Source organism: Bos javanicus, chromosome 15 (assembly GCF_032452875.1).
Source record: "Bos javanicus breed banteng chromosome 15, ARS-OSU_banteng_1.0, whole genome shotgun sequence".
NCBI lineage: Eukaryota > Metazoa > Chordata > Mammalia > Artiodactyla > Bovidae > Bos > Bos javanicus.
The window spans coordinates 28554332-28577441 of record NC_083882.1 but is presented as its reverse complement, the minus strand read 5'-3'; the positions used below and the strand labels follow the sequence as shown (position 1 = coordinate 28577441).

Genomic DNA, 23110 nt, shown 5'->3' with positions numbered 1-23110 from the left:
CACATTTTACAACAGAGGGGCTCAGAAAAGTTTAGGAACATGCCAAGTCCTCTAACAGGCGAATAGCAGATGGGGATCTGCACGGGTCTGTCTGACTCACAGTCTGCATGAATCACCTCTGCTCTGCGGGTCAGGCTCCCCCCAACCCCCGAGACAGGCATAGCTGCTGTGGGGGGCGGGGGTGGCCCACTGGGGTGAGGAGTTCATTCCCCACCCTCCATACATTCACTGGGCTCCATTCTGGTTCTTTTTTCCAGCCACGGAGCCCCAGAAAGCAGAGAACTGAAGTGCAGCCCCCAGGCGCAAAGGTAAGATGCTGTCTGCCCATATCTTCTGTCACCATCACTGTTCTGACCAGAGTCTGGCCGAGGAGTCATCAGGGAAGAATTGGGCTAGCTTTTGCAATGTGCATGGCTTTTATTATGAGCTGTGCTCTGCAGAAACTCAGTCTGAAGTCCATGAGACAGATGGACTAAAACCTCCCAGTACCACACGCACACACACACAAAACATGCAGTTGGGAAATAGAGCTTCCTCACAACCCAGCAGTCAAGTTGCTGGGGCTTCATCCTAGCTGCCATGTGGGCATGGCTTGGGAGGGAATTAGCGTTCGTGAAATGCTCCTGATATCAAAGTCGTATAAAGACAATGGCTTCCAGTGATGATTCAGAAAGTTCCTCAGGCCATCCTTTGAAGTTAACATTTTATTTTGAAACTTTCCAACCTACACAGAAGTAGGAAGAATAGTATATGGCCCCGAACCCCCACCCCCAACACCATACCAGCATTATCATTTCTTGACATTTAGGGGCACCAAGTTACTGTTCAGTATTCATTTCCGTTGTTCGTTATAGTAATGCAGGAAAGCAATAATCTAAATGCTTTATGGTTTTCAAATTGCTGCCATATACACAAACTCACTCAAGCCTGCCAGAAAAAGTGAGTAGGACAGGTGGGGTTTAGCCCCATTTTATAGATGAATAAATTGAGGTCAGAGAGAAGAGCCATACAGATAGTAAGTAACAGACTGGAACTTGAGCTCAGGGACTTTGTATTGATAGTTGAGGGCTGCATTTCACCACACCCCTCTGCTCCTGCCTGTCTCCCTTTATGACATACCCTGCGATACACTGGGACACAGCAGCGGTCAGTCTTCTATTGCTCACTCTGCCTTTTTTTTCATACAAATAAGGGATATGTTGTGGTTTAGTTGCTAAGTAGTGTCAACTCTTCGCGACCCCATGGACTATAGCCCGCCAGGCTCCTTCTGTCCATGGAGGTTCTTATCCATGGGATACTAGAATTCTTTCCGGTATTCCCAGGCAAGAATACTGGAGTGGGTTGCCATTTCCTTCTTCAGGAGATTGTCCCAACCCTGGGATTGAACCTGCATCTCCTCATTAACAGGAAGGTTGTTTACCACGGAGCCAGCAGGGAAGCCCCAGATAAGGGATATACTTTATCCTAAATTGTGAGTTGAAAGAAATTTCTGGATGTAGAATGCCGGTACACCAGCTCTTACTGTGATGGTAATAACATGGGGTACCTGTGGAGCACTTGAATTCACTCCTAAGTGCTTTTCTGTTCTCATGACAGCCCCGTGGGTGGGCAGAGTGGGGCTCATTACCTCCATCTTCTAGCTGGGCCCTGGGGAGGTCAGGGATGCCTCAGCTTGACGTGGCTATAGATCCAATCCAGGTGGCAGGTGTCCCAGCTGTGGCTCAGTGATTTGTCCACGTCACGGCAGCTCGTGGTTCCGAATCTGGGGAGCTGTGTGGGGAGGCGCCAGGGAGGAGCCTTGAGCCAACAATTGTCTTTTTTTTTTTAAACTAGAACTTCCTTGGAAACCGTGTTCTCCTGAGTCTCAGGACTGTGAGCAATTCTTGAGAGTGTCCTGAGAAAGAAACCCGGGTTTAACAATCCTTTCCATGTCTTCATCTGCCAGCTTCCATTCCCCTGAGAGAGCCCCCCACCCTGAGCTCCATGCCCTCCTCCACCTTCATCTCCTGGTCCTGGTTCTCAGACTCATCCTCTGGTGTACTGAAAACAAGGCACTTGGAGTGGGTCTCATCTTAGGGGTTCCCATGGGCAGAGGGGCTGCCCTAAGGAATGGCTGGGAGACGCGAGGATGGAGAGGTTTGAAAGGAAGCCAGGGGTTTGTTTTAATTTGAATTCTCTTCTGCTTCCACCTCCAGAACCTGAAGGCAGCTGCTTGAACCTTTAGATGCAAATGCTGATGCTTAAGAAAACCGGCCACTTCAGCAACAGGTCTTTCCCCAGGAGAAGCCAAGAGCTTATGTGTCCCCAGCCCCTTGACACCTGTCCTCAACTTAATAATGCAACCCCGCCTCCCCCACCTGGAGCCTGTGGTCTCGTCCACCTCCTGTGATGTGTATGTCTGTGTGTGTGTGTCTGATGACTGTGATCTTTGTGGTTGCTTGTTTGTGGATGATGTTGTGTTTTAGTGAACCCGAACCCACCTTCCTGGGCCGGAGCTGAGCCATGTGGCTGGCAGCGCCTCTCTGTCTCCGTGGCCCCATCACCTCCCACTCTTGGGAGTCTGCTTTTTCTCTGAGAGACCAGTCCCTTCTCTTGATTTCAGGGTGGCTATGGGGGTCTGGTGGGAATCTCCAGTTGGCTTGAGGCTTGGGAAGGTTTACATCACCTTCATGACCCTTGTGCATGGCTGCTTTTCACTCCTTTTGTAAGAACCTTGCTTCCATACTTGTCCCTGGACCAAATCTGTGCTGAGGTCTCTTGGCAGTGGGAGGTTCCAGCAAGGAGCTGATGAGCCCACCTTGCCCTCGGGTGGCTGAACCCCTTCCCTGGTGCCCATATGCCCCGCCTTACCCTGCCCCCGGGGAAATGTGCCCCTTGCATATCTTCTCAGCAATAACCCCCCGGGCTCTGGAACCATTCGCCCTTCTCCACCCTTCCCTGCTCCAGAGATTCCCATCTATAGCCAGCTCGCCTGGACCCAGACTCTCATCCCTGAACTGGGGCTCTGGCAGGTCATGGCTGAGTGGATGCATTTGGCTGGGGCCCATGCTCTGGGGAGGGGCAGCATGGAGAAAGAGCAGGGGTCCTCTGCTTGGCTGTCTGCGCCCTGCTGGCCAGGCAGCAGTGCCGGCCCCCGCCCCCTCTGCTAGCCTGGCCCCAGGTTAGGGAGCAGGCAGGGCTCCAGGCAGCCCTGCTGCAGGGGGAGCAGCAGGAGGTCCCAGGTGGTGAAGAGAGTGGAAAGTCAGAGCCCGCCCCTCCTGCCCCTCGTGTTCTCGTGGAAACTGACCAGCCGTGCCGCTGTGACCAGGACTGCCATTCTCTGTGTCGTGATCTCTCCTCTCAACAAGGACAAAAAGGAATAAAATACCACTTGTTTCCTAGTGGCTCTGAGGTGCTTTCCTTTTTGTGCAAGAATGTACGTATTTGTAGGACCTGTGTTGCTCGAAGGGCTGAAGGGAGGGTGTCCTTGGTCAGAGGGAGCAAGTGACGGCCGCAGGGCAGCCGGGTGCTCTTTATTTTGGCTGCTTGACCACTTAGCTCCTCCCCGCTTCTCCAGCCACCCTTCCTCTGCCCTCCTTTGCCCACACCCCCACCTCCTCCTGCTTCCACCCCAGGTCACGGGGTTCAGGCTCCACCCCACAGCCTTACCCGTGCCTCCTACGTGTCCTGGAGCGAGGGGAGTCCTGAGGGCTTGCTGGCCTGAAATAAAAGGGTCTGACCTGTCCCTCTGGTCAGTTTTGGAGCCAATACCTAAGAATTTGACAAAGAGGGGTATGGGTGAGTTACTTGGGTTATGATCAAAGCCTCACCCTTTCATCTTTCTCTAAACCCTCATACCCCCTCCTCTGTGAAGCCTTCTCAGACTTAAGGTAGATAAGTCCCTTCTTTTCTGTGCATGTAGTCACACTGGCTCCTGCCTTTATATCTTTGTGTTTAGTACTCTATGCCTTGGACCCGTACTGTAGAGACCAGGTGGATAATGTCCATTTTGGCAGTGACACAAGAGATGGGGCACAGGGCCATGGGGTCACCTAGAGTGTCCTCCCAAAGGCATTCCAATTCAGTTTTGAAAGAAGGACTGTTGGCCAAACAAACACACCTGATGGGGCTGTCTTCCTTGGAGGTCATCCAGGTATGGCCCCCACCTCCAACTGTTTTGTGTGTCTTTTTTGTATGACCTGTTTCCTAGGGGGCAAGGACTATGTCTCCTTCAGACATAAGAATGCCTGAAACACTTTACAGTCTCAGAAAATCTTCACAGAGTCTGTCTAGATTCTATGAGTTGTTTGGAGCTGCAGAATCACAAGGCACGGGTCCTGAGGGACCGTGGGGTTCAGCCACGCCCTGGTCACCCCTGGGACATGCGTGATGCCTCTTCTGCGCTGCTTGTACCCTCGGTCCCCCAGGTCCTTGAAAAGACCGAGGCTTATAGTTGAGATCACACTCAACGCTGTCAACCCAGAGATCGTGGTGGCTGAAACAGCTCTGGTCACGCTTTGTATATATAAGCTCACAACCACCAATCGTGGAACTCTGACTATGGGTCAGGGAGTTTGTAGGCTTTGCAGCAGTTGCAGAGAAAGGCCGAATGAAGATCCTTAGAGGCCCCAGATGCACAAAAGTTGGTGAGGGACTTCCCAGGTGGTCCAGTGGTTAAGAAGCCATCTGTCAATGCAGGGGACATGGGTTTGATCCCTAGTCCAGGAAGATTCCACATGCTGTGGGGGAACTAAGTCTGCGCGCCAGAACTACTAAAGCCTGCATGCTCTAGAGCCCAAGCTCCGCAACAAGAGAAACCACCGCAGCAAGAGAGGCCACCGCAACGAGAAGCCTGCCCACCGCTGCTGGAGAGGAGCCCCTGCTCACCGCCACTAGAGACAGCCCGTGCGCAGCAACAGAGACCCAGCACCGCCATAAACAAAAATAAATAAGATTAATTTTTTTATAAGTTGGTGGTTTTCTCCACACATTCATTATTGAAAAGAAAACATGAAACAATAAAAACAAGTGTAAGCAAGTCCAATGGGGAGGTTCTGATTTTGCTCATAATAATTACGTTAACAATAGAAAATAGTAGTTCTCATCTCTAGCATAAACCATAACGTGGTTCTCTCTTCTCTGCCAGACTCTGAGCACCTACCTATTTCTCCTCCTGGCGATCTGGCCTGATCTCTGAGCTAGATACTCACATTTTACGGCCTCTCTGATAAATCTTTGACAGGTCTAGGGCCACATGACTGGCAGATGGAGGAGCTAGGCGTTGGGTGCAGGCTGGCTGTCTCCAAAGTTCTTCACAGCACACACATGGCTTGGCTTCTTCAGGAGGCTGGCATCCAGACAGAGGAAGAGGATCGTCTGGGCTGGTGAGACTGCAGCTGGAGCCTGACGATCCCTTTGGGGCATCAACTAGCTGAACTGTCTTCTGAGGAGGGTCCTGTGGGAAGTGAGTGGTCTGGAAGCAAGACACATAAAGAACAAAGAAACTGATGATCAAAATAATAATAATGGATGAATGCATGAAGACAGCTAACATTTACCATGCACTTACTATGTGCCAAACCCTGGGCTGAGGTCTTCATGGGTTCCAACTTGTCTAGAACTCACAGCTATATATGATGGCATCCCTATTTTACAGATGAGGAAACTGAGGCTTGGTGGGACCTGCCTGAGTTTGCACTGCTGCTGGCAAAGCCAAGGTCCATGCAGGTCTAAGGCAGTGTGACCCTGTGCTTCAGAGGAAGGGACCCAGGGCCATCAGGTGGACATGAGCAGAAAGCAAAACTTGGCCTCATGTGAGTGAGTTCTTAGCTCCCAGGCTATGATGACCCAAGACTGGAGTGAGCTCCCTGTCACTGGAAGTGTTCAAGGTGAAGGAAAAGGACCAGCAGGTAGAATCCTCTAGGCGAGATGGGCTCCAACCTACCCAGTATGACCTAAGTGTCCAGGCCTGAACTGAGGACCCCCTCATGCCCCAACCAATGGATGGATGAGCCAGTCTAGCTGGAGGGTGCGGGCCAGGGGAGAGGAGTCCAGAGTCCAGGCATGTCTTCCTTCTGGACCCGTACTCCATGCAGGGAGGACCTCTTCTGTCCACTCAGCCTCTAGGGCACGTGGCTTATATTTGTGACTTGATTGAATATAACAAGATTTGAACGGGAAAGCTGGACTGAACAGGAAAGCTGCCATGATGTGCAATTTCCCAGAAGGGTCTCAGGCAGAAATCTCAGTTGTCTATACCTTCCACCTCCCAGCCACTCCCCCTGCTCCCCACCTCCTCCTGAATTCCACTCCAACAATTTTCAGGTCTATTTGCATGAGCTGTTTATGCTACTTAGCACCACATAAAAATAGGTCAACCTGCCTGCTTCCTACCCCAACCCTGGGCTGTGGCCCTCCCCTATCACTTTTTTTTTTTTTGCAGGTTGTGGATTGGAAGTTGCCAAATTGTTCTTGGAAGAGAGTCAGAGGCAGAAAGCAAGCAGCAGGGAGAGAGGGGTGGGTGAGGGGGTCTCCAGGCTGAAACACACCCCAAGGTCACTGGGCACCTTCTCTTCCTGTGGGGCGGAGAGCTCTGCCCTGCCCGGGATCCTAGGTTGGCAGGGGTGGCTGGCGGGACTGAGGGTGAGAGAGCTGTCCAGCTCTGTCTGGTTCACCCCACCTTGTCCCTGGCTATTCTGCCTCACCCTGGGCCTGGAGAGAGCATGAGAGAGACTGGGGGCGGGCGGGGGTGGTGGCACAGGTAGGTCAGGTGTGTTTGCCTGAGCCAGGGGAGGAGCCTTGGAAATACCTGTCTCCAGGCCACAGAGAGGAAGAACGGCCACCTCTCACCATTAGCCTGATTCATTGCTGTCACGGTTGAACTCCAGGGGGGCAGAATCAGCCAGATCAAGCCAACTGGCTGTTGATTTTATGGAGCCAGCCCCAGCCCCGTGCCTGGTTGCACAATAGCGGGGCACCGGCCAAGGCAGTGATGGCAGAGCAGGTGATGCTGCGATCAGGTGTCCTGAAGGACTCACGGTGGTAGGGGCTGCCGGGCAGTTGGCCCTCTGCGCCGTCCATAGGTGCAGAGGGGGTTCCTGCCTCCCAGCCAGTGCCTGCTGGAACTGAAAAAGGCTCAGGACACCCCTTGTGTTCCCTCCGGCTGTGTGATCTGGGCCAGACCCTAGCATCTTTGTCAGTTTCTGTCTCTGTAAAATGAAGTCTTTCCTAGCCATGGGGTAAGCTGGGCTCCTGTGTAGTCTCGGGAGCTTTGGTTTCCTCAACTGCACAATGGGTCCATCAGTATCTTTCCTGTTCCCTCACAGGGTCAAAGTGAGACTATGGACATAAAAATACTGAAAAATTTACATGTATATATTATGTTATTGTCAACTGAAAAAAAGCATACAACCTAAAAGTTGAGGATTATGTTTTATTTGGGGGTATTATTGAGGACTATTAAAAACCCATCATTTTGCCAACAAAGGTCCATATAGTCAAAGCTATGGTTTTTCTAGTAATGTACAGATGTGAGAGTTGGACTGTAAAGAAGGTTGAACACCAAAGAATTGATGCTTTTGAACTGTGGTGCTTCAGAAGACTCTTGAGAGTCCCTTGGACAGCAAGATCAAACCAGTCAATCCTAAAGGAAATCAACTGTGAATATTCATTGGAAGGACTGATGCTAAAGTTGAACTGATGCTAAAGTCCAATCCTTGGACCACCTGATCCAAAGAGCTGACTCATTGGAAAAGACCCTGATGCTGGGAAAGATTGAGGGTAGGAGGAGAAGGGGGAGACAGAGGATGAGATTGTTGGATGGCATCACTGACTCAATGGACATGAATTTGAGCAAGCTCCAGGAGATAGTGAAGGACAGGGAAGCCTGGCATGCTGCAATCCATGGGGTCACGAAGAGTCAGACACAACTTGGCAACTGAACAACAATGAAAAATTACTGAGGACTGTAGTCTGGGAGATGGCCTCTCAAGTAGCTCTGAGAACTGTTGCAAAGAGGTAAGAGAGAAACCAGGATATATAGGAGTTTCTACTGGAAAAAAAAAAAAAAAGTAGCTAAACATGGAAAGATCACTGCTTAATCATAAAAACCAGCCATCCCAAGTTAAGGATCTTAGTGCCTTTCTATGTATGGGAAGATGCAAGATTCTGGGCTTATTGAAATCATTCCTTTGATATGCATCTTAGCTATCTAGGGCCAATATGCTGTTTTTCTCTACCCTGAATTCCCTCAGGGTGCACTGTCGTGAGCAGTGGCTGCTGGTTTGATGGAGGGCAGCATTCTTTACTGAAATGGCAGGCAACATTTTTTTTTGGTCCACATTATTAATATTTTATTACCATTCAGGTCCTCTGTGCCCTTTTTTGTGATAGCAGGGTTCCCCTTCTGTCCTGTAGACTGGGGTTCAAGTTCTAACATATCTACATACTGTGAGGGTCTGCTTCTCCATGAGTATCACAAAACCTGCTTGGATGAGTGGGATGAATGAAACAGAGAGATGAGAGTTCTTCAGAACTGTTGAGAATGATAACATGGATGTAACTGCTACCAAGTGAGCAGAGATGGGGGCCAGACTCCAGACCTGGTAATCTGTGTGCTCGAAGAAGCCAGGACAGACTTGGTAGTCTCTGAAGTCAAAGATAAAGATGATTACAAAGCCAGATGTGAGCTATTTGGGCCATGGCAGTGGAATCCAGAAGGTCATGGAGGAAGGGTAGGAACAGCAGAGGGTGGGTCTGCTCCTGGTGGTCTTCCTGGAGGTGGTGAGCTTGGAGCTACTTTTCAGAGATAAGGAGGAATGTGGTTACTGGAAGGAGAATGTCTGCCACTGGAGAGAAACAGCCTCTGTTCTCGTTCAAGCCCAGACGCAAGTTCTTAGAAAAGTCAAGAATGCATTTCTCTCCAGGGTATTCACTGCGGGAGAGGTGGGTCAAACGGGTTTGCGCTTGTCACCAGCTGTAGAACCAGAAGAGGACGTCCCCAGGTCCCACTGCTCAGGGAGCAGGAAGGCCTGGGTGACCTTGACTTTGAGTACATTGCCCCTTGGCAGCTCCCAGGACCTGTGTGCCCCACAGCTCAGGCCATCTTGATGCCAACTGTTAAGGAATGGACCCTCCAGGGCCCACCTCCTCCCAGCCCTGACTTATAAGACCCCAGTCACCCTGGCATCCACAGCCACAGCCAGAGACAGTGTTCCCTGGGGTTTGGGGCCTCTGGCAGCACAGCTGTGGCCTGAGAGTCACCACGTTCCCTGCTAGGTGACCATGCGTGCCACGCAGCTGAGGACGGACCTGAGCCAGGAACCGGACTTTCTAGGGGCTCCTGGCTTCTCTCCAACTGCGAGCCACCACCAGGAGGACTGGTGAGCCAGCCTGGAGTCCAAGGCTGTGGCCGCTGCCATGCAGCTCCCAGGTCCAGGGCTGGTGGATCTGGAGGATCCTATCCCAGGGAGGCTGGCGATGAGGGCCTTTGCCTCGATGCTGGAGACAAGGCTCAGGCGATGTCCCAGCCTCTCAACTCTTCACCCACCAGCCCAACCATGAGCACCCCAGACGGCTGCCCAAGGCTGAGGAGTCGGGGGACGAAGGAGGCCTGCTAGGGAAGATGGGAGGCTGAGGCACGCCAGCTGAGGACACTGCCTTTGGACAGGCTAGTGCTGAAGGTGGGGTCTGGGAGTTGGGACCACCTCTCCATGTCTCCCAAAGAGCTCCTTGATTTCTGGGTCTTGGGGAAAACAGCAGAGCGTGCCCCTCTTTGGCTCCAGCCTGGAACAACAGACAAGAGAAGAGCGGTTGGTGGCGTGGGGGTGGGGCGGGGATCTTTGCATTGTAGTCTCTGGATGAAAGAATTGTGTTCCCACCTCGGTTGCCCCCATATCCCAGAAGAGACTGGAAGAATAATTAAAGGGGCCAGACGCCAGCAGGTAACAGCCATGTTGTACAGGGTGTCGGGGGAGGAAGGGAAGTTTCGGGGTGCCGGGTGGGTGGTTGGCTGGCAGAGATCATGCTGAGGGTCATGGGCAGAAATGTGCCCCAAGAGCCCACTTTAAAGATCACCCCGCTGGGGACAGCCTGGGCAAGAGATTAACTTTGAGTGTCCTTGTCTCCTGGAGGCCTGCCTAGGGTGAGGGTCGTGAAGGTGGCACCTATTAGGACCCTCTTGGCCAGGCCTTATCCTCCATCACCTCTATTCCTGTGACAGCCCTACAAGGTAGGTGCTGTCACCCCATTTTACAGATGGGAGAAGGATGCCTAGGATCAAGTGTGGGTGCATGTGCCTGCAGGGACCCTGACCTTCCTGAAGAGACATATAGGGGGAGAAGCTCCCCTGGGCTTCTCTGGGGGATGGTGGGCCATGGTCCAGGTTGAAGGAGCCAACACTTCCCTGGAAGGATGTAGGATGTCTCAGTGTCAGCTAGGCTGATGAGCTCAGTCAGGACAAGGAAGGGCTGGGTGTGAGTGAGGGGAGAGGGACAGGACCCCCTTAACTTGTAACATCTGGCTACAAGGGGAACACTTTTATGAAAATTTCTGCAGGGCTCCAAGTGAAGCGCTGGAGGGGAGTTGAGGGGCAGGGATGGGGAACTCCCAGGAAGGACTCTAGGGGAGCTGCTGACAGGGGATGGGGGTGGTGCTGGCCACGCACTGCCTCTCTGTAGGGACAAACTAGTTCCTGCTACTTATTAGAGAGCAGCGGAGTCATAAGAAGAGGTTGCATTAGGCACACTGTTTGTCTGCCTGTGCCACTGGCAAAATTATTTCACTTCTGGAACCAATTCATTCATTTAATAAAACCGGGGGTCCACCCAGAGCCAGGCCCTGTTCTGGCACTGGGGATCTAGGAACGAGCACGGCAAACAAAAATCCTTGTTCTCCTGGAATTTAGTTTCAGTTGAGAGAGAAGTGAGAAGCAACTTAAGGAAAATATAGAATTTATCTGCTGTAATAAGTGCTATGAAAATATAATAAGGCTAAGAAGGGATTTGAAATATTACAGAGTAGGTGTGTAAATTATAGGTTAGGACGCAAGGAAGGGACATTGCCTGAGCAAGTTCAGCCAAGGAGTTTTCTGGAAGAAGTGTCTTCAGGAAGAGAGAATAGCAGGTGCAAAAGTCCTGAGGCAGGAGTGTGTCTGGAGGGTCAGAGGATCATCAAGGAGACCAGCATGGCTGGAATAGAAGGGGCAGGGAAGTCATTAGAGACAAGGTTGGAGGGGTCACTGGGGCCAGATGCAGAAGGGCTTCTAGAATACAAGAACGGTTTTGGCTTTTACTTAAGGCTTCCCCAGTGGCTCAGTGGTAAAGAATCACCTGCAAAGCAGGAGACACAGAAGACAGGGGTTCAGCCTCTGGGTCAGGAAGATACCCTGGAGGAGGAAATGGTAACCCACTCCAGTATTCTTGCCTGGAAAATCCCATGGACAGAGAAGCCTGGCAGGCTACAGTCCAGGGGGTCGCAAAGAGTTGGACACGACTGAGTAACTGAGCATGCACGAATGCACAGTCCTCAGAGGGTGTGAGCAGGAGAGTGAATCCTTAGTAAAGTGAGGGAGTTGGGTGGGATGACCTTGGAAGCTCGTTCTAGTTATCAGTGACACGGGGCTCAGGGTCTCCATTTGGGATGGAGATGCCTTTCTTCACAGCGTTCGTGTCTGGGAGTGTGTATATGTATGTGTGTGTGTGAGAGAGAGTGTGTGTGTGTGGGGGTGGGGGTGGGGGTGGTGGGAGTGGTCCTGGCTGACGTCTCTACTTTCTTTCAGGGCCACTGATAAGTCAGCACCAGGCAACCTCTAAAGGCCTATCTGGTCCTGAGATTCAGGAGTTTCTCCAAGTTCCCAGCCTGGGGGATGTCTGTGCTGTGGCTCTGGGCTGTGAGCATGCAGGTTTCCACTGGCAGCATGTGACCCGGGGTGGCGGCGGGGGGGTGGGGGGCGGCTGTGTGGAGGCGGTGTCTGGTGAGCAGCTGGGCCCCTGGGCAGCCTTCTGGGTGGCGGGAAAAAGAGGAAGGAGCCCAGAGGCAGGGCTGCCTGCTGGGGCGGGTATGGCTCCCCAGGACAGATCTCATACCAGCCGGACAACTCCCCCCAGGTCTGCCTGTCTCCGTTTCCAGTATTTTCCAGCCCGGGTGGCTCTCTGGGGGTACATTAGTCATCCCCTAGGGGCAGGAAGTATTGATAAGGAGGGACAGAGCGGTGGGTGTCATCTGACCAGAGCCCAGGCCAGACCCGCACCTCGCAGACCCTGCTGTTCACTGTCTGTGTTGGGGCGACCCACGAGGGACCGAGGAGGAGCCTGTAGGAGCCTGTGGTCCCCAGTGAGCCTCACAGACTGCTTGCTGCAGCCTCCCTCCAGGCCCTGACAGGGGCCCCAGTGGCCAGAGAACAGGCCTCGCTGAGCTGGGGGCGGGGGACACTGCTTGCCCTCCGGTTCCCCCGGGTGGCTCCTGGCTCCAGCTGGGAGATGGGCCCTCCCACTTCAAGTGCTGTCTTCCGGCCGCCCCACCCTGCGGCACCAACCAGCATCCCCTGGGGCCTCGTGAAACTGCTGGTGTCTCCAGACAGACAGGCAGGTCTGACCTCACAGCCTGAGCTCAGACCCTGGGGGCCAAGCGAGGAGTCCCAGCTGAGGAAGCCCAGGTTCCGCACCCGCCCCTCCTCGCAGCCCCAGCTGCTCCCCATCTCCGCCCAGCTCCCGGGGGAGACACGGGAGGCTGCAGACGGTGCCCTGGGCCCAGTGCCAGGGCCAGAAAGCGCTCCCTCCCTGTCGGGGCAGCTTCCAAGGGGCTGCCCACCATCCTGTCCAGTCTCAGGGATCTCTGGGCTCCAGAACAGGCCCTTGAGGCCGCATACATTGGGGCCAAGGCCAACTGAGCTGGGGGAAGAAGGTGTCACTGGGGAGAGGTTTGGGGGGACCCCTGCGTGCCCCTGAGTGTCTCTCTCAGATGACCCAACTCCAGGGACATGGGAAGATCGGCGACTCTGATTCCACGGGCTGAGGCCCCGGCCAGGGACTTCTTGGCTGCTGGTGACCTTTGCAGGTGCCCCGGGCTACACGGAGGCATCTCACCCCAGTGTGGGGGCTGCGGTTTGTTTGTGGACACTCACAGCTCCCCTCCTTTCTCAGGTGCTCTTGGAGGTCAGAGAATCTGCCCCCTTCTCACGTGGAGCCCAGCCCAGCCTGCCCCGGCAGGCAGGCACGAGGTGAGGGCTCCGTTGCCAGCCCCTCCTCCCTGCCTTTGTCTCTTCCTGCCCGTGGGCTCAGCTGGTTTGTGGAGAGAGGGAGGGCAGCTCTTCGCATTCAGGCCCTGGGTCACTAGCACCTCACGACTCTCTCTTCCTCTGAAGACACAGCCAGCAGCTCCTGCTATGGATAGGTGGTACCTGGGTGAGTGCCCTGAACCCCGTCCCCCCACCTCACCATCCTGGATTCTGACACAAGTGTCCACCCCATCACTTTCAAGAGCACCCCCCAGCTCCCCAGGAGTATAGGGAAAGCAGCAATGGGGAGAGGCACGATTTCTAAATGAGGGCATCTCCTTCTGGGGGCCTGGGCGTGCTGTCATCTCAGCTCCCAGCATCTCTGAGCTGTCAAGAGCTGGGAAGGCAACTTGTCCCACAGCCCTCATTCTCTGTCGGTCATCTGTAGGAACTCTGAAGCCAGACTGCTAGGCTCAGAGCTTGGTTCTCCTACTTCCCACCTGCCTGACTTCTGGGAAGTTATTTAACTTCTCTGTGCCTTCATCTACAAAATGGGGATGATAATGATGCCTTCCCTGCCTCATCAAGTTGCTGTGATGATTAAATGAGTTGGTTTTTATAGAGTCTTTAGGACAGTGTCATGCACACACAGTTAAAAATGTAACTATTGTAGATGTAGCTATTGATTTGCTGTTGTAGCTATTGATTTGCTCCCTATTTCTCTTTTATCTCCTGCCCATCTCTCTACCTATCATCTAGCATAACCATTGATCTATCTATGTATCTATGAACTTTCCACCTATTTTTATACTCCAGAAAGAATCCACGGTAGCTTACAAAGATAGACAACATGTACTAAGGGAGCAAGATAATGTATAATAAGGGGGGATCAGTGTCTGTGTGGAGAGCCCCAGGAGTTTGGGGAGCACAGTCATGGGGGTCTGGCTTTCTGGCCCTGGATTTGTCCCTGACTGGGTGTTTCAGGCAAGTCGCCCGGTCTCCCTGCCCTCAGTCTTCCTGGGCTGTCCACTGGGGATCACGGCACTGGCTGGGCCAGCTCCAGGGGTCCTTGTGGGGGCAATGAGCAGCTCAGTTTCTTTACCCGTGGAATGGAGCAAACGTGGAATTAGCAGGACAGTGTGTGCAAGAGCCTGACACACGCTCAGTGCCTGCCAAGTGTCAGCTCGGTTGCGTTTTCATGAATTTCCATCACTTGGCCTTGGAAGCCGAAGAGGTGAATGGGTGCCTCAGCTTCTGGTCTGTAGGCCGTGACAGTCTGTCTTTCTATCTCGCCCCCATGTTCATTTTGCTGGAAAGTGGGTGGCTTTCTTGGTGTATAACAGTTAACAATAATGACACTTACTGTGTACCAGGCCCCCCACCATGCCCTTCACTGCATTATCCCACTTTCTCTTCACAGCAACCCATTTTACAGATGAGGAAACTGAGGCACACAGAGATTAAATAACTTGACAGGGGCCGCATGCTTAGCAAGTGGAGGAGCCAGGAAGTGAACTCAAACCTTGATCCCCTGTCACTACTCCAAGAGGATTAATAGATGGAGTCCTTTTGAAGGGCTAACCTGCCCTTGGTGGACAATGACCTCTGACCTTGGCCTTTTAGCTACAATTGAGCATCAGCCTCTTCTGGAAGCCAATCTGATTGATTAGAACTCAGCCAGGAATATGAGCATCCATGGAGGACCTAGCACCGGGGTCCCCAATGTGAATGGGGCCACAGTAGAGGGAGAAGGAGTCCCTGCCTCCCAAAGCAAGGGCCTGGCTGTCAGTTTTCACCTTGCCTCTCACCAGCTGTGTGCCCTTGAACCACGGCCATACCCTCTCTGTGCCTCAGATGCCTCATATATAAAATGGGGAAATAACACAAAGTACCAGGAAATAACAGTTAGAAACATGCTTTTCATATCATAAAAGCAAGGCGTTCTCTCCATGGTCTGGCTCAGCCCCTTCCCAAAGAAGCCTGTGGTGTAGCGTGGGGACTGGCATGGAAGCTGGGCTTCATGGCTGGAGAAGGGCGTGCCAGAGGCTGCGGGGACAGAGGGCTTAGTGAGGGGTGACTGGAGCCCTTCTGACCGGGGTGAGAGCTCTTAGATGTGGCCTGGATGGAGGAAAAAGGTACAAAGGAAAGGGCCTTCCCAGGCATGAAGGCCTGGAAACCTGCACAGTGCACCGGGGGGGCGGGGCGGGGGCTCGGGTGGGTTGTGCACCGGGGGAGTGGGGCGGGGGCTCGGGTGGGTTGTGCACCGGGGGGCGGGACGGGGGCTCGGGTGGGTTGTGCACCGGGGGGCGGGGCGGGGGCTCGGGTGGGTTGAGGGGCCAGGCACCCTGGGATCACCTCAAGAAAGCCCCGAATGCCAGGCGCCAGCCGCACCAGCAGCCTGCACAGTGCTGGGAGATGTGGGCAGCTGCTAGGGTCGAGGGCCTCTGTGGGACCCCCGACCTTGTCCCCCGCAAGCTGTAGTACGTGCTGAATGCATTTCAAACCCCCCGCTTCCCTACTGTCAGGGCCCCAGCTGTGGCTTCTCCACCTGGCGGGTGGACCCCATGGCTCTTCTCTGGAAATTTCCTTTGGGAGGGTTTGGAAAGACGGCTAGCTCCTCCCTGCCCCCGCTGCCCCTGCACCTCCTCAGGCCTCAGCGGGAGCCCCACTGTCCACACCTGGGCTTTTCTTGTGACCAGGGTAAATATTACCTGGCACTGTTAATGTTTAATGCCCCCACCCCATCTCTGGCCACCCCACAGCCAGGCAGTCTCCCCAAAGCAGAGGCAGCGGGAAGAGGGCAGCGGGGACAGGCCTGGTCTGTGGGGGAAATGGCAGAGTTGACAGATGACGGTGAGTGCGTGTGTGTGCGTGCGTGTGCATGCGTGTATGTGAAGCAGGAGGTGCTTGGACCATCTTTGAGGGGTGAATAGGACCCCCTCTTCCATCTCCTGGCACCCCTGCCTTCCAGAGCACCCAGCACCCCTCTCTCGTACCACGCGTGCCAGCCTCCTCTCTAAGAAAATCTGCTTTTAAAAGAGGATCCCACCTTAACACCAAAGCAATCTAGCTTGAATGGTGGAAACATGGGTGCCAAGTAAGAGCTGCTGGGGCATGGGGGGTGGTGAGCATGCATCTTCTGGACTAAACCGAGCGCAGGAGGCAGATGGGGGTGAGGCGGGGCAGCAGTGGGGCCCCGGTCAGCCTTCTCAGCCTGGCTTTAGGACGAGAGCCCCCAGGTTCAGGACACAGGCCTAGAAGGCATCCTGCGAACAAGGGCAATTGGGTCTGGAATTTAGTGGGCCTTCTGTGGACTGTGGTGGTCTTTGAGCCAGATCTAGAAAAGCTGAGGTCTTTGGGTGGGGTGGGCTCTCCCAGTGGCTCAAGACGAGGTGGTCAGGGAGGATGCAGTTTCCTGGAGCGGCAAGGGAGTGGTGAGTCCTGTCATGGCTCTGACACTAATGTCCGTGTGACCTTGAACAAGACTTGAACTGAAACTGGGGAGACAACCTCAGAGGCCTTCTGCATGGGGACAGGTGCCTGGGGCCCCCTCAGGCCCTTCAGTGGACCCCTCCTAACCCAAACTCTCCTGGCCCAGGGGGTGAGCTGGGCTCACCGGACCCCACCGCCCAGGGCCCAGTCCAGCACAGCCTGGGAGGTGAGGACTGGCGCGTTCCTTTGACCTTGGGCACTGCTTCCCTAGCACCAAGAAGGGGCTCAAGTAGGGCAGAGAAGAGAGGCCACCACAAGACATGACAGAAAAGCTCTGGCCGGGTGCCCTCCAGCTGCCCAATAACAAGTGCGCTCAGTTTACAGGTGGGAGGGCAGAGCCATGACCTCTGCTGGGGGCTGCAGACTGGATGGGACCACCCGTATTGAAACGTCTCCTTCCTCCTGACCATGTGAGAGGCAGCACAGCAAAGGGGTGAAGCACCTCGATTTTTAACAACAAATGGCCTGGGTTCATTCCCAACTCTGCCCTTTTCTAGCTGGGTGACTCTGAGTGAGTTGCTTAACCCTGCTACGCCTCCATTGTCTCATGGATGATATTGGAATAATATTAATGCCTCACAGGATTATTACGATGGTTAAATGAGCTATTGCTTTGTTAGCCTCCGTCTGCCACATGCCAATATACTGTTTCTGAAATAAATTTGCTTTCCCCTAAGGATAGCAATGTAGGATAGAAGGATCTAGAAACAGAGGTCCAAGACTCATTTCTGCCTCCAACTTTCACCGGAACTTTAGAGAAGTCTTCAGACTGGGCCTTGGTTTCTTCCTGTTCGGTGAACATTAAGGTTCTACTTATTTATTCATTGGTTCACTTCACAAATATTCGCCAAGTATTGGTTGCCCCAAAAGTTGGTTTGGAATTTTCCATAAGATGTTATGGAAAAACCCAATACGTTGTGGCTGATTAGTCATATGGAGAGAGGTTGCTGCTGAGGCTTATGGAAGATGCTTCTGTGGCCTCCCAGAAGTGCCAGCCCCACCCCACCCCCAGGCACGGTGGGTCCCTGCTTTGGAGGCTCAGTGGTGGGTCCCAAGCCGACCGTCAGGAGCCACGGAGAGCAGATGGTGTCACTCGCAGTGGCATGACCACCCCTGCTCCTGGAATGTCCCTCCAGCAGCTTCCCCTGGCCCCCCTGAACCTCTGGGGGTGCTGGGACTGGAAGCACGGGAGTCCCCCTGTTTCTGTGGCTCACCCCACCCCCCACTGGCTCTCAGGTGGCAGCCCCAAGGAGAACGAGGACCCATTCTACTACGGTGAGTCTGGCGGGCCCCCTCCCACCCTTCCTGAGTGATCCGCCCCCCCACCCCAAACCCACCACCACGCATCCACAGTTCCTGGCCTCTCCCAGCCCTGGGTCATGTGCCCCATCTTCCTGAGTTATTACTGTGGGGCTAGGGGAAGGGTCTGGGGTCACCCATCCCACCTCCCCGCCCTCTCCTTCCCCAGACTACGAGACCGTCCGCAATGGGGGCCTGATCTTCGCCGCCCTGGCCTTCATCGTGGGGCTCGTCATCATCCTCAGTAAGTGGGGCCGTCCTGTATAAGGGGCTGCTGAGGGGGGCACAGCTCCTCAAAGCCGCTGAGCACACTGGCTTCCCGGGTGGGGAGGGGAGAGCCTCTCTCTTACCCCCTTCCCGGGCGCCCTCGCCTCTCCCACAGAGGATGTGAGAACCTGATGCAGAGGGGGCTGTTGGTCCCCAGACCACCCAGGAGATGCCCTTTCCCCCGAGTGCGCCCTCTAGTGGACCAGAGGGGTGCCGCCGAGATGGGGAACTGGCTCCTGCTGGCCCCGGGAGGCTCCAGTGCCCTTGCGGCAGGGGAAGGGAGGGAACCAGCCTCCACTGGACGCTCCCTCCCCCAGAACTGAGCGCTTTCTTGACCCATTAATCCTTTTGGCAAACTGAGGGATGGCCGCCACTGTCGCCACTTTCCAAATGAAAAAACCAGACCCGCAGTGGTAGGTGCAGCAGCCTGCCTGAGGTGCCGCCGCCAGATCGGAAGCAGAGTGGGTTCCGAAGCACCTCACCCCGACCCCGGCCTGCTGCGGGAAGGCAAGCACCCCTGGCAGCCCAAGGTCTTAGGCTCCCTGCTGGTTTACTGTGGATCCCTTACTCCCTGGGCCTTAGTTTGCTCATCTGTTAAATGGGGATGATCCCTCTTGTCTCACAAGGTTAGGGCTGGCAGTCAAAGACGCGACAGCCAAGGGAGTAGTGTAGGTATGGGGTGTTCTAGCGGAGAGAAAGCTCTTTGCCTTACCCGGCCCCAAAAGGCACACAGCAGGGGCTTAATAAATGCTTGCGGACTGGTGCAACCAGAAGAAAAATACTCAGAAACACGCCGGTGAAAAGAAGATGCAGAATGTAGCACATCTCCTTCCAAGTCCTGGGATTCTAATGGGCGTGTTAGATGCTGCACCACCCCCCCCCCCCCCCCGCCCCCGCTGCCTCCACTGATGGCTCCAGTCTACCGACAGGGCCAGCCTGCTCGATTCCCTGGCGGTTCTCTGAGGGCCTGCCTCCCGGATTCCCCTGGCGGTTCCCTGAGGGCCCCGCTGTGTTGTGGCTGAGCTCGCAGTGGCGGAGGCGGATGGGCATGAGCAAGGGTTTTTGCCCTGGACTTTCTGCGGTTCTTCTCGAGCAGCTTCTACATGCCCAGTGGGGTGTGGGGTGGGGCACGCTGTGATGGCTCAGTCTCAGCACCATTCCTATCCCGCTCATAATCCACCACGGACTTCCCTGTAGCTCAAACGGCAAAGAATCTGCCTGCAATGCAGGAGACTAGGGTTCGATCCCCGGGTTGGGAAGATCCTCTAGAGAAGGAAATGGCAACCCTCTTCAGTACTCTTGCCTGGAGAATTCCACGGACAGAGAAGGCGGCCCACAGTCTGTGGGGTCGCAAAGAGTTGGACACGCCTGAGTGACCAACACAGACACACACACAGCCCACCATGGGGCCGCCGCCACAATGTTTGCGGACTGCCCAGCTGGCTGACTTGGACTTCTGAACGCTTATAGTCCAGCCATATATAAAGAGAGACAGTCAGCTGTGGTCTCCGAGGCGGACACGAAGCAGCGCTGGCAGGAGGAGAGGAGGAGGGGCTACGGAGCTGAGGCCTCCAAGGTAGAGAGGGTCTCCTTGGCAAACTAACCTCGTTTCTCTCTTTAAGGCAAAAGATTCCGCTGCGGGGCCAAGAGGCAGCACCGGTGAGTGCCGGCCTGGTGACTGATGGAGGTGGGCGGGGAGGGGTGGGAGGGGCCGGCAGAGGGTTTGCTCGCTCAGGCTGGTGAGGAGGGTCCCCAACCTCAGGGAGCCCTGAATCCCTGCCCCCTCCACCCCACTACCTTTTCTTACCTGTCTGCTTTCCTCCATCCCAGGCAAATTCCTGAAGATGGGCTCTAAGGAGAGGTAGGTTTGCGAGGAGCGGGCAATGGCTCTGAATAATAAGGAAAAGGGTCTTTCATCCATCAGTCAGGTGTCTGTCACCCTCATATGGGTCTTTTCCTTGTTGGTTTTTAAAAATTTTTTATTAGAGTATAATTGCTTTACAATATGTTAGTTTCTGTACACTAACATGAATCAGCCATAAGTATACATGTATCCCGCCCACCTCTTGAGACTCCCTCCCACCCCTCTAGGTCATCGCGGAGCACCGAGCTGAGCTCCCGGTGCTCCCCAGCAGCTTCCTGCCATCTATCTACTTTGCACATGGTCGTGTGTATATGTCAGTCCTATTCTCTCAGCTCGTACCCCCGCTCCGTCCCACTTGTGTCCACACATCTGTTCTCTATGTCTGCGTCTCTATTCCCACCTTTTTAAAATGATGGCCCCAAAAACAGAAAAAAAAATATGCCGTAGTATGTGTGACCAAGGGAGGCTGCAGAGATGCGCCAGAGGAAGGTAAGGTGAAAAAGGGATGAAACGGAAGTCCCAGCCTCTGCAGCCCTGCTCACAGCCCCCATCCTGCCTTTCTGTTTGCAGAGCCAGTCGTGCCCACCTTTGCACCAGGGCTGCTTAGAAGTCTTTCCTGAGCTGTAGACCTCTATCCCAGCACTGCCAAGCCCTCTGCTGAAGGAAGCTTCAGGCTCCACGTGACCCCTGGGTGGGCTTCACCTCCTTCCGCCCCGTGTTAATAATAAAGCTGGCCTCAGAGACGGCTCCTTCCCTGGCCTCCTCCCTCGCTCCTTCTCTCCTGTAACTGCCGCCGTCAGCTCCTTCAAGCTGGAGTCAGTACTCCTGGTCTCTGGCTTTTCGCGTATTCACTCACGTGCCCGCGCCTGTGAAAGTAAGAAGTCCAATGTCATCATCTCCGGGCCTCTCCTCACCCCCCAAATTGCCGAGAGCCCCTGGGACAGAGGACTCAGCCTGCCTTCCGAATGCCAGGCAAAGAGAAAGCCAGACGGCCGAAGGTCACAGGTTCAAAGCCCTTGGGTTGCCCGGGGCCTGGGTGTGGCTCCAGTGGGAGTCGCTGCGGCCCTGCCCTGGGCTGCCCGTGTTTTAGTTGTTTGTGGGCACATTATGTGCTCTGCCCGCATTTCCCCAAGTGCACCGGCGTGCCAGGATGGGTGGGTCTAGGGATCTTGGGCAGGGGGGTCCTCAGCACATGCTGTCTCCTCATCCCTCACCCCCAACTGTGATGCCAAGCTCCAGCCATGCCCTTTCCACTCTTGGGGCCAGGGAGGCCTCAAGTTTGACCTAATCTCATCCACCTCTCAGTACTGGCTTGGTTAATTTCAGGGTCCATTCAGAGAATGGACAGTGAGGGTGGGGCCTCTGTTAACCTTTCCCCCAGCCCCCTGTCCATGCCCTTAGGCCTCCACCCTACTTCAACCAGAGATGGTGTCAGGCTGCCCCTCCCACCAGCCCCTGACTTCCTGATGCCCACGGCCCCCAGACAGCGCAGCACGCTGCCCGTTTCGGGCACTTTCTGCCCTCTGGTAGGAGCCCATCTCCCCTTTCCCTCCCTTCCCTCTGAGAGGGGAGAGGCGGCTCTGAGGCTGGATGGGGTGGTGGGATCATGGCACCACCCAGTGTCCATTTCCTCATCTGAGTTTTTGAGCATCCAAGGGAAGGCGGAGGGATTGGCCCCGGAAACCAAGACAACAGCAAGTCAGCAGAGTTTGAAATGAACAAGCAGGGCACTGGAGGCGGTGTAGGCCGCACTCGGCTTGAAAATTGAGTTCTTTGTCTTAATCCACTGTCCCCAGGACCACCAACCCTCACAGATTCACAGAAGGCTTGGGCACTGAAGGCCTGTAGGGAGCAAAGTAGACAATCCTTAATTTTCAGGAAGAGAAACTGAGGTCCTGAGAAAGGCAGCGACTTGTCCAGGTGACACAGCCAGCCGGTGTCAGAGCCAGAGCGACACCCCAGGTCTCTGGCTCCATTTCAGAGTCCTTCTCACTGACCCCGTGGGTTGGGAGGAGACACTCCAGTGAGACACAGAGTGGAAACCTTGGCTCTTGCAACTTAGGGCCAAGGTCTTTGTGACATCCTGCTCTGAATGTGGGCTCACGGATGACAAATAAAACCTGACAGGCCAACCCCCTAAATAGAATTCAGGATTTCCAAGACACTGGAGCTGTCCACGATAGTGGGAGAAATGAATGGGATGGGGCAGGTCCAGCCATGGGGGATTTCAGGGAGGGGAGCTCCTGAAATTTCTTGGATGTAGCAGCAAGGCAACCAGGAAGAAGGGTATTCCAGGCCTGCGGCTCACCTGAGGAGAAAAGCCGTGGAGAGGAGTCATGTTTCTAGAAGGTTCCATACACAGGCCCCGAGCCTGCCAACCCAGCTGCCTTGGAGGGGGCTGGTTCTGGGTGAGTCACTTCGGCCTCTGCCCCTGCTGTAAAGCCCTCCATCCTCGTGAACCATGAGGTTTCCCTGGATCCCAGGCTGTTACCCTGGAGCACCCGGGGTGCTGTGCAAACTACCCAGTGTCCCCTCCAGAACTGTCAAATATTAACCTTAGGGTAGGCCCATGCCAGCTGTTTCTTAAGCAGCTCCCAGGAGAGCAGCCGCTGCTGAAAGCCACAGATCCGGGTAACCTTCAGTGTCCTCATGAACACTCTCCCCCTCCCTCTCCATGAAGGTCACAAGGACTGGGAGCTACTGAACTTTCACTTCACTCTGGGATTTTCCACAATTCATACACAAATTAAGTCACGAATAAACACCAAGACTGGGACGTGATTGAATGAATTACTTTTAATCACACAACAGTGACGAAAACAGCTAGTCTGAGGGCATGCAATTCCGTTTGTCACCACCAGAGGGAGGATGTGTCTTACTCCAAATCCTTTTCAAAGGGCGTTTTCAACTCAGTCTAGGGGCTGGGAGAAGAGGGAGACAGAGGATGAGGTGGCTGGATGGCATCACCGACTTGACGGTCGTGAGTTTGAGCAAAC

General features: G+C 54.4%; 2 protein-coding genes across 4 annotated transcripts in view; both read left to right on the top strand.

Moving 5' to 3' along the window:
- The window catches only part of FXYD6 (FXYD domain containing ion transport regulator 6), a 35534-nt gene extending 32154 nt beyond the window's left edge, over positions 1-3380 (top strand). For both annotated transcript variants that reach the window (XM_061440435.1, XM_061440434.1), the window contains exons 7-8: positions 258-308; positions 2196-3380. In XM_061440435.1, coding sequence (XP_061296419.1) covers positions 258-286 — 29 coding nt within the window. In that variant the 3' untranslated portion in view covers positions 287-308; positions 2196-3380. The remainder of the gene's footprint in view (positions 1-257; positions 309-2195) is intronic.
- Positions 3381-11962: 8582 nt separating this feature from the next.
- On the top strand, positions 11963-20873 carry FXYD2 (FXYD domain containing ion transport regulator 2). 2 transcript variants are annotated; one of them, XM_061440432.1, is made up of 6 exons: positions 11963-13379; positions 17921-17959; positions 18153-18227; positions 19873-19909; positions 20081-20111; positions 20685-20873. In XM_061440432.1, exons 1-5 carry the CDS (start codon positions 12956-12958, stop codon positions 20103-20105), a joined length of 600 nt encoding a protein of 199 aa, XP_061296416.1. In that variant the 5' UTR covers positions 11963-12955; the 3' UTR covers positions 20106-20111; positions 20685-20873. The 2 variants fall into 2 exon arrangements, with proteins under 2 accessions (XP_061296416.1, XP_061296417.1); XM_061440433.1 differs by lacking the exon at positions 11963-13379 and adding an exon at positions 15522-16045.
- The last annotated feature ends 2237 nt before the right edge of the window (positions 20874-23110 follow it).